This window comes from Vipera berus, assembly GCF_964194415.1.
Source record: "Vipera berus genome assembly, chromosome: 12".
NCBI lineage: Eukaryota > Metazoa > Chordata > Lepidosauria > Squamata > Viperidae > Vipera > Vipera berus.
In genome coordinates, this window is record NC_138215.1 from 16498681 (window position 1) to 16516125 (window position 17445).

General features: G+C 43.5%; 2 protein-coding genes across 2 annotated transcripts in view; one reads left to right on the forward strand and one right to left on the reverse strand.

Annotated features, from left to right (window-relative positions):
* Positions 1–4091: 4091 nt before the first annotated feature.
* On the reverse strand, positions 4092–8647 carry SENP8 (SUMO peptidase family member, NEDD8 specific). The gene is made up of 2 exons (XM_081337388.1): positions 8394–8647; positions 4092–4854 (listed from the first exon to the last, which is right to left on the reverse strand). Exon 2 carries the CDS (start codon positions 4811–4813, stop codon positions 4178–4180), a length of 636 nt encoding a protein of 211 aa, XP_081193514.1. The 5' UTR covers positions 4814–4854; positions 8394–8647; the 3' UTR covers positions 4092–4177.
* A 301-nt stretch (positions 8648–8948) lies between these two features.
* Positions 8949–17445, forward strand: part of MYO9A (myosin IXA) — a 91383-nt gene continuing 82886 nt past the window's right edge. Inside the window, exons 1-2 of the mRNA XM_081337532.1 lie at positions 8949–9087; positions 10425–10553. The gene's annotated coding sequence lies outside the window, so the exon portion shown is untranslated. The remainder of the gene's footprint in view (positions 9088–10424; positions 10554–17445) is intronic.

A 17445-nucleotide genomic window follows, 5' to 3' on the forward strand; every position in this document is an offset into this window, starting at 1 on the left:
TTGCAATGCAGGTGTGCTTTGAACATTCCAGGTTATCAAACGTGCGATACAAGGATTGTAATGTTTACATATTGGGGTTTAGCTATTTATTCAGAAAAAAAATGGAGCAGGCCAAAGGTTATGAATGGAATTTTTCAGCTTCTTGGATGAAAAATCTCTTCAGATCCACCTGGTGTAGGGGTAAGACGCATCCGCAAGAAAGACAATTGTACAGATGTGAAACTGGAAAAGCTTCAGAAGCTAACTGGATTGTCCCAATGGATTTGCGCTCCCCAAATCTTAGAAAACATCGGTGGCAACCATAACGCTGAAACCTCATTTTAAAGCACACAACTTCTCATTTCATTTTTAGAAAAATTAAAACTAATTAAGGGAATTTTCAACCACTGGTCTTTGAAGGGAAACTCTGCCCCTTATGCGAGTGTAGAGATTTTTACCTGGGAACTTTGCATATATCTGCAGAGCTAGGAGACATCCAGTGAGCTCCTTAGCCAAGTCCACCCTAAGCTGACTCTTAAATATTCTAAGGGGTAGAACCAAAGGCATCAGCATATGGAGACATTCTAGTTCTTGTTATGTAACTCGTTCCTTTTACAATCGTGTGTTTTCTAGATCCCCAAGGCAAGTCTTGCTTCTGGTTCTGATTGTGGTGCAGGGAACTGGGACCGTATTTCTGTACCGGCACTGCTGATTACCAGCCCTGCATTCCTGCAGATGGTTACCCATTTTCCCTTCAGGCTTTCATAATTTTTCTGAGCAGTGATGGCTTTGTCTCAGAAAATATCCCGTAAAGTTCTTAACTAACAAGGCGATTCATTCCTGGCTATAATTACAGCCGAATCTGCTGTCATTCCCTTTTCCTACTGAAGCTTATTTGCAAAATGGCTATTATTTAACCTGCCTATTTTTCCCACAAACACAACTCTGTCAAGTGGGCTGCGCTGAGAGAGGGACTGACCCGAGGAAAGCCCAACAACTGCTTAATCCATTAACGGTCCTCCCACTCTTGGTCATCATCCCTGTTGCATTTGGACGCTGACCTCCAGAACTCTTAGGTAATCTGGTAATAAATGACACACACAGCAGTGATAGTGGGAGGACGTGGGAGTCGCACACTGACTTTTATCTTTTTAAGGAGTAGCTCTGTGTGTGTGTGTGTGCGTGCGTGGACCTTAAGGGATGTTGCAGCTGTCACTTGCCTAGTTTAGTTTTGCAGGCAAGAAGCATCCGTTTCTTTGGCTCCTGCAAGTCTTGTCTCCACTTCAGGTACAAATCACAGTCTCTTGGTCCCTTCTGTCACAGAAAGACTTTTTTCGGGAGAATTCCTGTTGCTCCACGTGCTGAGATGGGAAGGACAGTTGGCCATTTAGGAAAAATCAGTGTAAACGGGGAGTGGGGGGGGGAAACGGGGGGAAAGTCTTAGAATGCCTTGAACGGCATCTTACTGTTTGTCTTTCTCTACCTGGCGACGCCCTTGGCACCTGAAGCTGTTTGCTTTTCTCTGTACCTAAAGAAAGTTGCTGCATTTGGACTCCTGTGCTAAGCTTTTCAAGCACTTAAGATCACAATTGCACCCGGGTCAATCTGCTAGCTAGGAGCTCCTGCTTAGAACTAAAAGATTTCTAGATCAACAGGCCCAGAAATGTTGGAGACGCTTTTTTTATGCAACTGGCGCAAAAGGGCAATTAGAGGAGTCCCAAAGGTGCTTTTTCAAAAGGCAACTGGACTTCGTTTTTCCCCTGAAGACATTTTGCTTCTCATCCAAGAAGCTTCTCCAGTTCATCTGAACTGAAGAAGCTTCTTGGATGAGAAGCGAAACGTTTTCAAGGAAAAAAAACCAAGAAAGTCTCTGATGCCTCTCGAAAAAGCACCTTTGGGACAACCGTGACCTGGAGGACTGAGAATCTTCACAGACATTTAGAGGAGTACATTTCCCTCGCCGCAGCCGAGAGCCAAAAACACTTCCAGTGATGCAACAATGATCCAAATTGCGCTTCGTTGATCATTTCTTGTGTGTCTGCTTTTCCTGTCCTCGGTGGATTTGAAGGCGCTCAATGGGGCAGAAACTGAAATAAAAGCATCCGTGTAGGGCCTGTTACTTCCTGAGACTTCCCTTAATCCCACACTCTTTTATTCTGAATTCTCTGTTTACAGATGTAGGAGTGCCAAGATCCTTCCCCCCCCATCATCATGGCGTAACAGTTGAAATTTCATGCTGCTGCAGCATAAGGAAGCTGTCAATCTAGTAATTATGATGAGTTACCTTTAAGGTGAAGAAGGTTGCTGCTAAAAGTACCCAAATGGAAGGCCCTAGGTTTTAACAGCAGTTTGCTATTAAAGTTTTCCCATCTTAGTGTCATTTGGGCGCAAGAGAGAACAAAGGAGACCCCCAAGGTGCATCTGATGCTGTCCTAGATTTCCATGATTGAATTAAGGAGCTGCATCAAAAAAAGTCTCTGAGGGCATCCTTGATTTTAATGAGCTATAACTGCGCTCTAACAATCCATCAGGGTCTGCAGAAGCTTAGTCATCTTCCAGAAAATATCTCTAGAACTAAGTGGCTCGTTTCCCTCTCTCCTAGCTGGATATGGATTCCACAATTCAGCAATTGTATGGAAACAAAAACAGACTGCCACTGAGCATCACCTTTTATTTTTAATTTTTGACTGAAGATTTTCCCAAACATAATGCAATTATGCAAATAAGAGAAATTACGAAGTGCTTCTGCCCAACAGTTTCAACATACAGTAAACCAACTGAACTTGTTACTTAAATCCTGTTGAAGATGCTCCTTGTGCAGCGTTTAAAAAGGGTTTTTGCTGAGGCAGCATCTATCATGAATCAATAAAACAGGATTTAATGGGGGGGGGGCGGACATAATATAGGCTTTATGGCTATACCACCTGGCTTGGTATGTTACCAAACAAGATAGGTTACTTTTTTCAGCCCAGCCAAATATTCAGCAGAAGGAAGCAAATTTTCATCAAACCATGGAAGAATCTTGGTTATGATTCTGCCTTCACGTCAAATCCCAGATATTGTTCAGCAATTAAAACAGAAGGAGACTTGAGAAATAAGCGAGCGCTAATCCCGTTTCGTTGGCTATTACAAATTTTCTCCCAACGTGTTGCTGAATCTGCAGCAGAACCACTAGCACACCAGCCAGTTGTCTGCATTTGCAATTCTCAAGGAATGCGAGTCAACTGCAGCTCTTCATTGCACAAAACACTCAAGTTCTCCTGCCTTTACAAGTATATAATCAGAGATCCTAGGGTACAATGTTAGGTAACGAAACTAAACCTGACTTCACTCCAGCTGAATACAATTTAGGGAAATTGATTCAGTGCACTATTAAGGCACTCTCTAGGTCAAAGTGCTCAAAGTGATATGCAGAAATTTCAGTTTCTGTATGAAGGGAAAATTTCTTTTTCTCAAACAGTTTCATGATACCATTCATTCAGAAGTACGGCACCTTAAAAAAATTCTTACTGTTAAATAACCAGGAGGCAGAGATGGAGCTAGAAATAAGAGGAGCTGCTTCTCCTGCTTTCAAGGCTACTGTGCTGTACAGTAACTTGGCTTCCTCCCACTACTGTAAAGCGCATCGTTACTGAAGGCAGGCAAAACCCTTCACACAATAAGTAGCTCCCCCCCCCCCCGCTTCCTTTTCGGTAAAGCAGGAATGAGGGACCTCTCCTTCCTCGTCCCAGGACTGAAGCTTTGAATACAAGCGACAACAGTAATTTTGCAGCAGTACAACAATCTGGTCTCAATTCCCAGACATTCAGGGATACTTACGAAAGAGAGACACTGAAAGCTGCCATAATTACACAGAGGCCGTGTGTCTGCCACTGACATCACTAAAACTGGATATCTCTCTCTCCTCACACACACACACACACACACACACACACAGAGTACAAAGGACTTGAGCGATGTGGGGATTTGGAAGGATGCAGAGGTTAGGCTAAGCAGCAGCTGTTCCAAACGGTGGGGAAGATGGCGTAGCTACTTCTCAGGGATTAGCACTACAGAATAATGCAGTGCAGAAGTGCAAAGATAAGTACATTCTTTCTGTAGGGCGGGGGGGGGAGTCTTGTGCACAAGTGCTCCTCTTAGGCACAGAGAACAAGATTTTTTTTTTAAAAAAAAGACCCAATATCTGGAAAGTCACAAGTCACTTCTTGGAGAGTCTAGCAATGAGTTTTTTCCATTCTTCTCTCTTGCCTGTGATGTACGAAGGAGTCAAGAGCTGAAGCACCGGTTCCTGCTGCTCTTGGAAGAATTCTCGGCACAGGGCCTCCGTGTTGCAGATCACGTACATCCCACAGTCGTAGCTGTTCTGCTGCGCTGGAGCCTTCTCTTCTACAAAGGCAGCTTTGCCCCTCTTGCCGAGAAAGGGCTGCAGATTCCTCGCAACCTGTTTGGCATGCGCCGAGTTACACCTGCTGTGGGAGTCATAGTGAGCAAAGGCGTTCTTGCCTTGGAAATACACTAGCAAGCTCCAGTGGGTGCCACCAGCTGCTTGGTTGGAGTTGTCATTGATAGCCAGGAACACAATTTTCTTGCGCAACAGGTCCAGGGGCTCAAGGAACAGGGCCAGTTCCTCCAGGTTGGTGGCGCATTTGATGAACTGAGCCACCTCCGGGCCCACGAAGCAGGCCTGGTCAGAGAAGTCTCGGAACTGGTCGTTGGCAAAATACTCAAAGGCAAACCCGATGATGTGGTCGTTAAGCCAGCAGGGAGGATCTAGTAAAGAAACGTCCGACTGTCTCAGCAAACTGTCCATGTAACTCAGGACAACAGGGTCCATTCTGTGCAAGCAGGGCTACACTGCTGGAGAAAGCCCAAAGCCTAAAATGAACAGAGATGAAAAAAAGAAAATTTACACCGGAGATGTGTGAAGTGCTCCTGCATCTGAACCGCTGAATGAAAAGTACTAAATGCGAAAACTGGAGAACATGCTAAGATACGATTTGCAAAATGGGAGCGTGGCAATCGATTAGATGTTAACTGGATTTTAAAATAGTTTTCTAGCTCACGCTGTTAGGAGAATAAACTGACTCTTCCTTTAGTCCCCCTTTTATTCAGAGGCAAAAATTGCATATTTTTCAGCCTGATCGGATTCTTGTTTATCTAGAAGTCGGTGCCACTAAAACTTTCTCGAGTAATTAAAAAAACTGACTGCAGCCTTGAAGTTATTTGACGTTCTGCTTCTGTAAATACTTCTGTATATCACTAGGCTCTGATTCAGCCTTTTGAAAGTGGACAACTGACAGTGAGCACTGTCCCTTGGGCATGACTCAGAGACAACTGGAGAACACCCATTCATTACCACAGGAAAGAAGCTGCATGTGCTGATTTATTTACTCATTAGGAAGGAATGAGAAGCTTTCCTGCATGCAATTAAAAGACAAAGGAAATTCACTGATGACCTGTATCTATTAGTAATCGTTAAGATCTTCAAAGGCAATAACTAAACAACTGCCTTTTGAAACAATGAGAGCCAAGAGTGACATGCATGAAGGATCTATATATAAAGTAGATCTTCTATAGTGCAGGGCTCTCCAAACTTGGCAACTTGTGGACTTCAACCATGCTGGTTGAGAAATTCTGGGATTTGAAGTCCACAGGTCTTAAAAGTTGCCAAGTTTGGAAACCCCTGCTATAATGTGGAGTGTTTTTTTAAAAAAAATGCATCCAGAGCTTCCCATTCTTCCAAGGCAAATATCTTATGGATTAAGACACATAATTCTGATCACCATAACAGGAGTAATAAGATGGAACAGGAGCATCCATGATTGCTTGAGTCAACAATATGGACTTGCACAGATTAGTAGCTACACAATGGGTGCTGCATCCTTCTCTTTGCTTAGCCTCCAACTCTCAGGAAGAGCAATGTGGTGGTTTTCAGCATTGTCCCACAGCAAGAAATTGTTCATTTCCTGGCTGCATTTATTTTCTTCCCAATAGCCAAGTATTGCTCATTCTATCCATTAGCTGTTACTTGAAACCTCTTGACAGTGACTCACCAAATAAATTCTATATCTAAAGGAAATCTTTTTCAGATACCAACTTATTTTCTTGGAAGCTACAACAAAGCACTTTTAAGTATACTATACAAAGAAAAAAAATAGAACCTGCAATTATGAAGGGATAGGCATACAGGAACCTTTTTTTAGGTCAAGTAACTTTCCAAGTGGTAGGAAACAAAAATAGAAAAATAGCCTTGAAAATTGTAGAGTAAGAAGAAAACTTGTGCACAACCTCTGGTGACCTCATGGACACATCCCTATAACTTTTTTTTGATAAAGATATGGCAGTCGTTTCCACTGCTGCTTTCTGAATTACTTTTTAATGTACATTTCCTAGTGGTGTCTCATCCAAGTATTAACTGAGTTGAATCTTGTTTAGCTTTTCCAAGATTAGTCAAGTTTAGCTAGGTGCTGCCATCTAGCCAGGTTGAATAAGAAAAGCTGTGATGACTATTAGTTCTTAAGAGTTGGAATTTCCCTGCAGGCAAGATGATCTAACAATGTTTTACTTAGCTTTCTAGCTACTAAAAGTCCAGGTGAACAAAACAATCAACTTGAATTAGATGAACTAAAGCTTACAATTGATTGACTCCATCATGAAAGTACCTTACACATGAACACCATCCTAGCTGGCAAAGAAAGGTTCACCAAATTGTCAGGCACTTTGCTCCTAGTGGCCTATTCTGTAAATGCTAGGAAAGAGCTTGGATTTTACCACTGCAATATAAAAAAATAAACTCTGACCACTTTCCAAGCAAATCAGTGGTGTCTGGACTGCACCTTCCCTTCCCTTCCTATAGCTGATCTTCATCTATGGATACCCTTGCTAACAGCTTGGCGATCCAGAGGTGGTGTTCCAAAAGCCAACTGGACTTCCTTGGGTTTTTTTTCTTGAAAACTGAAGCAGCTTCTTGGATGAGAAGTGAAACGTCTTCAAGGAAAACCAAGAAAGTCCAGTTGCCTTTTGAAAAAGCATCTTTGGGATAACCATGACCTGGATGACGGAGAATGTCCACAGACATTGAGCCTGACCATCATTATCCTGCGACTTTTCATCAAACTGAAAACAAAAGAGCAACTTTGAAGATGTTATCTAATTTTATATACATGTACTTTAAATTTGGGGTCTCCTAATACCATGATACCTCACATGCAGCTTGTTTCGCTTTTGTTTTAGAGTAACGGGCATGAATCCACTTGCCAGTTTTACTGCATTATATACCGACTTACTCAACCAAGCAAAAGTTTTTTACAAATCTAAGGCCTAGCATTATGCGTGAGCCCAAGTCATGTAATTATTTGCTATTTTGCAAAGTAAAGGGCTTGCTTCCACCGAAGAGGCCTGGAAGCATCAGAAATAGTATCCCTGCCTCAGCCAAAGATGAAATCTCCAGAGCCAAAACCTCTGAAGTATAAATACAGCTTTTAAGGAGGAAGAGGAGGGAAATGCCACTATGGAATACGCTGTGTAGTACAGGGGAGTGTGTGTGTGTGAATGGGTAGTCCTTGACTTATGACCACGACCGAGCCCAAAATGTATATTGCTAAGTGAGACATTTGTTAAGTGGGTTTTGCCCCATTTTACAACCTTCCATGCCACCGTTGCTAAGTGAATCACTGCAGTTGTTAAGTGAACCTGGCTTCCCCAATGACTTTGCTTGTCAGAAGGTCGCAAAAGGGGATCACGTGACCTTGGGACACTGTGACCGTCATAAATGTGAGTCTGCTGCCAAGCGGCTGAATTCTGATCACGTGACCAACGGGGATGCCGCCAAGGGCTGTAAGTGTGAAAAAAACCGGGTTTAATTTGTTTTCAATATCTGTATTTGTGCATTCTGTTATTTATGTCACTGTTCACCGCCCTGAGTCCTTAGGGAGAAGGGCGGTATACAAATCAAATAAATAAATAAATAAATAAACTTCGGTCACTAAATGAGCTGTTGTAAGTCGAGGACCACCCAACAGCCAAAGGCAGCCACTCCTCCGGCCTGACACCCCAGAAGGAGCAGAGCTGGAAGGGCCCTTCGAGGTCTTCTAGTCCAACCCTCCCGCCCAACTGCAGCATTTCAGACAAGCCTTTCCTTGCACCCCCATTTCGGGGGGGGGGGCTCGTCCCGCCTTTCCTGTTTGTCCCGAGCGGATTTTGTCCCGGCACAGAACACGGAGCATCTCCCGAGCAAATAACTCGGGACGAGGCGAATGAATGGCTTCCAACCAGCCGGGCGCCGCGGAGGAGGGCGAACCCAGCAGAGAGGCGGCTCCGCTCCAGGCGCCTCTCCGCCGGCCTTCCCGCTCCTTCCAGCCGGAGCCGCCGCGCCGGATCCCCCCGGGAGGAATTTCCCTCACGGGGCGCCTTACCTGCCGCCGGGCCTCGCGCTCCTCGCCTCCCTCAGCCGTGGGTTGCCCGGGGCGGCCGCCAAGCACCGCCGAGCCGAGCGTCGTAAAAGGAAGAAGCGAGGGGGGGGGGGAGAAAGGCGCCGCTTTCCTTCTCTCGGCCTCCACCCCTCCCATCCCGCGCTACGCCACTCGCGTAAAGGACCGACGGGAATCGCGGCCGTGGCGCTGAGCGCGCGCTCCTGCCTTTTTTTTTTTTTTTTTTGCTTCCTTCGGATAGCCCGCCTTGTTTCTACTCCGCCCCCCCCCACCCCGCTCATGGGAGGGGGGGGGGAAGGAAGCGTGGGCGGGACTTGGCTTGGGTCGCCGCGGCCGGAGGAGACTTCCGCCTCTCGCTGCGGCCGCCGCTGCCGCTGCGCGAGGCCGCGCGTCACGTCAGCTCGAGGGGCGGGGCGGGGCGGGGCGAAGAGGAGGAGGAGAAGAGGGGCGGGGCCCGGCTCGCACGCGCGTGCACGTCCGGCGCGCGCGCGGCGGCGAGAGGCGGCGGCTGCTGAGGCGGCTGAGGGGCGAGGCGCGGCGGCGGCGGCGGCGGCGGCGGCGTTTCCTCCCCAGCGAAGCGGGGAGGAGGCGGGTGGCCGTGGCGGTGGCGGGGCTGCGCTCGCCGGCGCGAGTCAGGGGAAGCCAGCGCGGCGGGCGGAGCGATGCGGCGGACCCGCAGGTGAGCCTCGCCCGCCGCCCGGCCCTCCCGCGCCCCCCGCGCCCCGTCCCAGGGCTGCCCGGCTTCCCCTCAGCGGACGGGCGATCCCCTCCGCGGCACCTGCGCCTCCCCCGGGCAGCCCCAGCGACGCCTCGCCGCCGCCGCTTCCTCCGGGATGGAGGGAGGCGAGGCGGGAGGAGCGGGGCCGCCGCCGAGATCCGGACGGGAGGGATGCGCGGGCGGGGGGGGGAAGGGGCGGCTGGGCAGATCTGCCCCACGGACCCCCCCCCTCCCACGCGGACAGGGGAAGCGGGGACCCGGCGGCTGCAGGGCCGGCCGGGCGCGGGGAGGCTTCATTCATTCCGGGCGGCTCCGGATGGCGAGGCTGGCGCGCTGGCTCTTCTCCTGGGGGAGCCCCGTCCCCTCCCCGTCGCTCGGCCGCCAAAGGCTTCTGGAAGGGAGCCCCCCCTCCGCCCCCCCCTTCCCTGCGCCCCTTCTTCTGCCTGCCTTGCAAGGTCAGGGAGCCCCCACTTTCCCCCCCGTCCCTCCCCCCCTCCCTGCGCCGCGAATGTTATACGTGAGATCATCCTTTTGGGGAGGGTTCCTTGTCAGCCCCGGTTTCCCTCCCCCCCCCCGCAAAAAAGCAAAAGAAGGGAGGGGGGTTGGGGAGAGGAAGAGAAAGGGAGAGAGGATGGTTGTGCTGTTGCATTGCGTGGTGTGCCAGGTTGAAATCTGGGCTGCAGCAGCTGCATTGTGATTTTCCCCGATGGGGAAAAAAAATCCCAAGCTGTGCTAGAGGAGAGAAATAAGTCCCCCCCCACCCCAAATCCTTTCTTCTCCTAAGGAGGTCTAGAGGTATTTAGATAGATAGATAGATAGATAGATAGATAGATAGATAGATAGATAGATAGATAGATAGATAGATGATAGATAGATGATAGATATAGATGATATAGATATAGATAGATATAGATATATATAGAGAGAGATATAGAGATATATATAAAAAACCCACAAGAGAAAAAAGAAATGGGATCTGCTCGGCATCCTTAACAGGCTCTTCCTGTGTAAAAACTTTCTAATGGCAATATTTGTTTATCTGTGCTGCTGTATTTACTAGATAAGCCGCAAAAGGAAGGTTTTTGTTTTGTTTTTTTTCCATTTTGATTTGGGAACAGGGGCATCAGCGTTTGGTGAGGATTTTGTGTCTGTCGGGCTCAGGCCTTCAGTATGGCAGGAATGCTGCAGTCTCTAGTCAAACTGGTGAAAGGCTCGTCCGATATTGCTGCTAAACCTGGTTGCATGCCTGCATTAACTGTAATGAAAATACTCAGTTTGCTGTGGTTGTTTTCTTCAAGGGGTGCCTTTAAAGACATGGCATGACACTGCGTGGCCGGCGCGTCCGTTCTCAACTGTTGCCGTGGAATAAAACTCCAGTGACTGTGATTGTTGATGGCTGTGGTTGTGGGTCCCGCTGGCTGAGAAAGGTGAGAGCTTTCGGAAAGCATACTTGCAGGGTGCTGGTTTGGCAGTAGCTAATGCAGAGCTTGCAGTGACTTTTTATGAATTCAGTCTCTAAATCCACCAGTCTTTGCCTTAATCTTCAGGATGGGAAAAGAAGCTTAATCTTCTTGCTTCCTCCGTGTGTCACGTGGAATTATTTATTTAAAATGTATTTTAAAACTGAGTTTTCCAGTGCTGTAGAATTTAAACATATTTATATCTTTGGCAGTATTAACAAAAATGATTGGCAGCCTGTAAATTCACTTGCAGCCAGTTTCTCTTCTCCCCCCCCCCTCTTGTCCTGCTTTTTAATGCTTGCAATGTCTGTGCTCTACTTTTCTTGCACTGAGTGAATTATTTTCCTTAAATCTCTTTTTCGTTTTTAAGGAGCCTTACAGTTTGGCTGTTCAGATTTATCATAATGCAAATGAACTAGTGACAAAGAGGGAGGAAAAAGAAATAATAGCACAGCAGTGTGGGTTGTATTAGGAGGACTTTCTGCCTTTCCTCCATCCAGTGGAGGATGAATGCAGTATTTTGAAAAACTTGGAAGGGATTCCATAAAGGTGAATTGGCCATTCGATGCAGCATTACATGAATAAAACCTCATATTTTTCTCACTAGGTATTTGTGCACATTTGTGCAAAATATGTTTGGTTAGCATGTGGCTCTGTGTTTATTGGACTCAGGCAGGGTGTGATTTTTTTTTTAATTTCAAGTGTGCATGAATTCAGCCATTTGAATAAAGTAAGTGAATAATGAGTTAGCATTGACGTAACAACAACAATTTTATTGATTAGCCCTTGGGCCATATCAAAGTGCAAACTTCCAGCACAAATTGTTACTAAAATTTGATAGCATTAATGATTACTGTAGTGTCAAACTCATTATAATGAATACATTACGTGTTCATTAAATTTTTCAGGAAAATGGTGCCAACTTCTTTAAAACTGCATCTTCTGGATCTCATATACTAATAGTAAATTTATTTCATTTACTGTATGTTTTCATAAGACACATTTTTGGAGTCCTGGCATCAAAAATGTACATGAAAAAAAAGTAATGAAATAATAGAACATTAGGAGGATTTTGTGAGTATTCAAGAGATACAACAAACTAATGTATTAGCTGCGTTCATTTAAAAATCATCAGTTCTCTTAAGGAAATGCAGTAATCATAATGTTCTATTCAGGTTCTCTTTTGAAATTGCTGTGGTAAAAGTCAGTCTCAATTTGAACTTGATTTCTGGTGATTACATACTTCTGCTGTATTAAAGATACAGAATTAGGAATCGTAATGAAGCTGCTTTTTTGTGTGGCTGATATTGCTTATCAAAAGACCCACTTAAATTCACAATGTAATTGCTATATGAATGAATGTTCCAGATATATATTCTATCTTTTAATGTATCATTAGTACAAATGAAACACTCTTTAAAAATCTGGAAATGTTTTAACATTAAAAACAAGTATTTTTACTTGGTTCCAAAAGAAGATGCTTTACATAATTTCTAAAGTAGTCCTCATTTACAGAAATATTTCAATATTTTGGTAGCGCTTGGAGAAAATAGAAGGAAGAAAAAGCCTTTACTTTGTAAACACTCCATAGTGAGCCAACTTTTTTTAAAAAAGTCCAGTGATTTAAAAAATGTGACTTTGAAACTTTGTGTTTTCTTGGTTTAATTTTTGTTTACTTTTAAAGGGTGTTATGCCTCAGCCACAATCACTTTTGCCCATTAGTTAGCTGATGTTTAGTTAAAATGTGATGAGAACTAATTGGAACTTGGACCTGCTGTTTTAATCATCGGATGATGAATGTTGGACTTCTCTGCAGATTCAGAAATGGGAAGTTGCTCAAATTCATGCTCTGGGATTGCCTTCATGAGGCTTATGACCCCAAGTGCCATTGTCCTTATGCATGTGACCAGCTTGCTTCCATGAATGCTGAAGCAGTTGGAGCAGTCCCCTTGCATTCGTGGAGACTAGTTATAAGTAGGGCTCATAGCTATGCCCCTAACAATACAAATTAAAAGAGTTTTAAATGCAACGTAATTGTCTGAATGAAGTTGCTTTCACCAGCTGTTGGGTGCTGCATGAAGAAGCTGCTGTAGAAAGTACTGCCCAGAGGTCTAATAAGACATACCTGCTTCATCCCGGTTCCAGTGAAGGTAATGATCCGAGCAGCCACCCCTGTTTCCATCTACTGACTGGGTCAGAATCTTGAGTGAAAGGATTCCTAAGTGGATCTTATGTTGTTGTTTTTTTCTTGCCCGCTCCTTCAGCTAATGCTGCTTCCCAACCTGTATGTATCAATCACGGTTCTGTTTCCTGAGCACCTGACCAGTTTTTGTGTGTAGCTAGTTCCATGCTGCTGTCCTTTGCAGACAGGAAATCTAATGTCCCTCTTAAAACCTCCCCCTTGCAGTTTCTGCAGGCTTTTGTTTCGATGTGCTGTTTTCCACATTATCAAGTCGTCTTGGCAATGTTCCCATGGAGAACTAAGTTGGAAAAGAAGGTTCTGTAATACGATTGGTTGTCTCAATTGATTTTTTTTTTGTAAAAGAAAAAGGTGCCGGAACTCACACGTCATACAACCCACCTTACCTACCCTACAAGGGCATTCTGGGCGTTCTATGAGAAAAAAAGCCCTGGTCGTCTCAATGGATTTTTCAGAGAATATCTGTAAGCCAGGATGCTAGTTTTCCTGGCAACTTTCACCCACCTTTATTTGAGAAATCATAAGAATGATCAGTTAAATTCAGTGTACTTTTTTTGCCTCAGTCTAAACCAGAAATTGTTTTGAGCTGCAGAACTGCAGAAAGAAAATATTATTTGGAAAGAGATCATAATCCATGCTGATCACAAATAGTTAAACACTGCATAAATTGTAGGAAGGCAATAGATCTAGTTTGGTTAAAATAATAATAATAACAACAACAACCAGTGTTGATCTGAAGTTTCTATCACCAAATGGCACAATTAATTAATAGTGCCCAAGATAACCTAAGTTGCAGTTACAAGCCCCAAGCAGTATGATTCAAAATACGGTGGATTTTAAACTGTCCTTTTCAGTATCACAGCCGTTTGTATTTATTGGACATGTGCCATAGAACTTGTGTGAAGTAGTAGATTACATAATCATGGAAGAATGCAGTCCCATTACTGTTGGAAAACTTCTACTATAACATGCAGCATCACTTGAACAGCAGTATTTGTTTTGTTATTTTCGTCAGCTAATTTATTTTGCATTTGAGTGCCCTATCAGATTCCCATCTGAAGTGAAGAGCTTGGTGCAATAACATTTTTTAACAGTGACAGAGTTTTTAATATAATAATAATAATAATAATAATAATAATAATAATAGTAATAATAGTATAATAGTATAATAGTAATAGTAATAGTAATAAAGTTGGAAGGGGCCTTGGAGGGAATCTAGTCCAACCCCCTGCTCAGGCAGGAAACCCTATACCATTTCAGACAAATGGCTGTCCAGTCTCTTCTTAAAAACTTCCAGTGTCGGAGCATTCACAGCTTCTGGAGGCAGGTTGTTCCACTGGTTAATTGTTCTAACTGTCAGGAAGTTTCTCCTTAGTTCTAGGTTGCTTCTCTCTCTCATTAGTTTCCATCCGCTGGTTCTTGTCCTGTCTTCAGGCGCTTTGGACAATAGGCTGACCTCCTCTTTTTTTGTGGCAGCCCCTCAAATGTTGGAACACTGCTATCATTTCTACATCAGTACAATATACAATGGGTCGTAGAATTATCAAATTCAAACTGCAGTAATCAACTTTGGTTCTCCTGTCAGTGAAGAACTAAACTGCCCCCAAAGTTCCTCAGCATCAGTTCTTGGACTAAATAAAATATGAATGGGAGATGAATAGATTTGGGATAACCTAGATTCAATGAAGAAATGCATTGAATAGCTGTCTGGCCTTTTTAAAAGACCCCTAAGGAGAAAGATCCATCCGTTTTAAATAAATTGGTCCCACCAACAATACGTCTTTACAGTTTTCAATGAACTTCTATTTTTATCATTTAAACTCACTAATATTAGTTTTGCCATCTGAATGAGCTGAGAAAAAGAACTTTATCTGGCAAGCTGCGCATGACCTGTATTTGGAGAAGAAATGAGGAGTTGATTATTAAAATTCTAGAAAGGCACTCTGCCCAATAAGGTTTTAGAAGATGCTAAGAGCTTTATATAATTGCTTTCTTGATTCACACATTGTTACATAATAATTTTGTTTTCATGATATGTCAGGCCAGCTATTGTGTTTGTAAAATTGTGTGTTACATTATGTATGAGGAAAACCACTTTGGTATTTTCAATAAACTGTGTTGAAACAAACCATGGCTTAACACAAACATGCACAGTCAAGCTTCAGAATTATGTTGACCTTAGGTTCCTTGAGTGTGGCCTCTGAACCTCTCACTTGGCACAATTTCAATGGGATAGCAAAGAGAATTTTATCCATAGGAAGTAATCACGTCAAAATCATTTGATTTTAGTTATATCAAAATTAGGTGTGACTGGATTCATTTCTGTGCCCTGGCTTACCTGGTAAAGTAACCCGGTTCAGTTGTTTATCTCTGATGCGCAATCCCAAAGCCCCAAATGTTAGCCTTGGCCTAAAAAGCACCCTAGGGATACAGCTGTGAGTGATATAGTTTCCACATATCCAACAATAAATTAGAAGTTTTTTTTTACATTGTTTTAAATCATTCTTTTTAAGTAACATTCTTCTAATGTGGGCATTTTAGCTAACTCATAGTTACTGTATTATAGTGAAGCGGAAGTGTTATAACTAATACAGAACAAATGCATCTTTTAAAACAGGGGTCTTCAAACTTGGCAACTTTTAAGTCTTGTGAACTTCAACTCTCAGAATTCCTCAGCCAGGCTGGCTGAGGAATTCTGGGAGTTGAAGTCCACAAGTCTTAAAGCTGCAAGTTTGAAGACCCCTGTTTTAAAGTTGCATGTGTTCCAGTTCCAGGAAATAATGTATTTATTAGTTTTTTCTCCCTTTGCCATGCAATCAAATCTGTGGTTTTTTTTTAAAAAAAAAGTAAAAAAAATAAATCAGAAATTGGCAGTAGTTGTTTGGGTGTGGCTCTGAAAGGGCATGTGTTTGGTGGCGTGCGGGCTGGATAAATTAGGTCTAATTATAGATACCAGAAAAAGAAGACAGGGTCAGTTAGAGACTGTCCAGTGATGTTTCTGTTAGCTTATGGCTCAGAATTTAGCTGAGTAATGACAGATAGTTCATTTTATTGTCAATGGGCAACGTTTACATGAATGCTTACCATTTGCATAAGTGAAGGATTTCAAAATGAAATTCCAAGTAATGCTTTTCAGAAAATGGTAACTGTTGTCCCCTCCTCTTCCCCAATATTGGTTTTTCTGTTGGAAATGCCTCATCATCTCATTTTGCAGCTTTCTTTCAAAGTCATTTTTAGCGTGCTTGTTCTCAGGGCTGCGGCAGCATCCCACTTCTCTGTCTCTTGTTAGTAACTCCTCAAGCTCTCTTTTTAACTTTGTCCTGTCTTTCTTGAACGGACGTCATGCCTTCTCTCAGGGACCTTGTGATTTGTGTTCCGCACAATGTCCGACACTAGTGTGCTTCTGTGTGTATTAAGGGGGGAAAAACGGAGGAGAAAAATGTGGCAAAAATAACTTTACTGAAGCTAACTGAGTATTTTCCTATCTCATTAAGTTGGAGCAAAACGTTCCTATCAGTCTTCAGAAGTTTGAGATAAGAATTAGATAACTATACAAATGGCTACTTTTTAAAAATAATAATAATAATGGCTAGGAAAATAAAGCTGTGGAACAGCCGTTACTGTTTGCTTTTAAAGACCAAATGTACTTTCTCAGATGACTGGTTGAGAAGGTTTTCTAGACTTTGGAAGGAGCTGAAGTGAGTTCTTGACTGTAGTTTTTGTTGTTGTTTTTTTTGCTTTAAAACTTCCTCCCTTCTCTTGTTCCAAAGCAAGTTAAGGGAAAGCTTTCAGCAGCTTGGTTAGCATGGTCCATCAGTATAGCCGTTTCCCATTTTTTCTGCTTTGCCCCAGTGGATTTGTCATGGAACCTTTGTGGGTACCCACTGTCCTACTTCCTTCCCACATCGTGTGGGTTTTTCCAGCGGTTAGCATGGATAGCTGTTTGGATCTATGATAACCCCTTAATCTATAGTTGAGATCACTCCTGCAACAATATTCTCTGTTTAATTTATGGGAAGATGTTCCCTATCCCCCCCATAAAATATTATTGGAAATTCTAATTATAGTTCATTTTCTCTCAGTTCCTAAACTGAGAGATTGGGCCTTGGAAGGGCCAGTCATTACAGTTACTAAAATGTGCAGTGACCCTTCTGGGGGGGGAAAAGGTTTTTGTTTTTTTTTTGTCCTCATTGTTTCAAAGACATGGTTAATATCCTGTCACATGCAGAAAGAGTCATTTATACGCTCTTGTGAAAGTGAGGATGTGTTGGAAAGCTTAAGGTCAGATTTTTGTTTTTTTTTAATGTCCCTGTTTGAGGGACATTAAAAAATCAGACGGATTCAACTAAAATTCTTACAACCGGTCTCGTCATGCTTAAAGCGAGATTAGGAAGTTTGCAAAACTGATGTAAGAATATTATTCATCCCCAATTGTCAGGTGGGTATAAGCAAATTTCAGAATCTGAATTTGGAATGTTTGAAAGATAGCACCCACAGTTAAATACTTTTTAAAGCATCCAGAGCACTATAAATCAGAACTAAGGCCTTTTCAGAGTTATTTGGCAGAAAGCAGAAGGTGGAATTGCGAATAAACATGCTGATTGGAGGAATTCACATTGCTGCCTCTGTTATTGCGTGCTAGACACTTTCTAGCCCTCA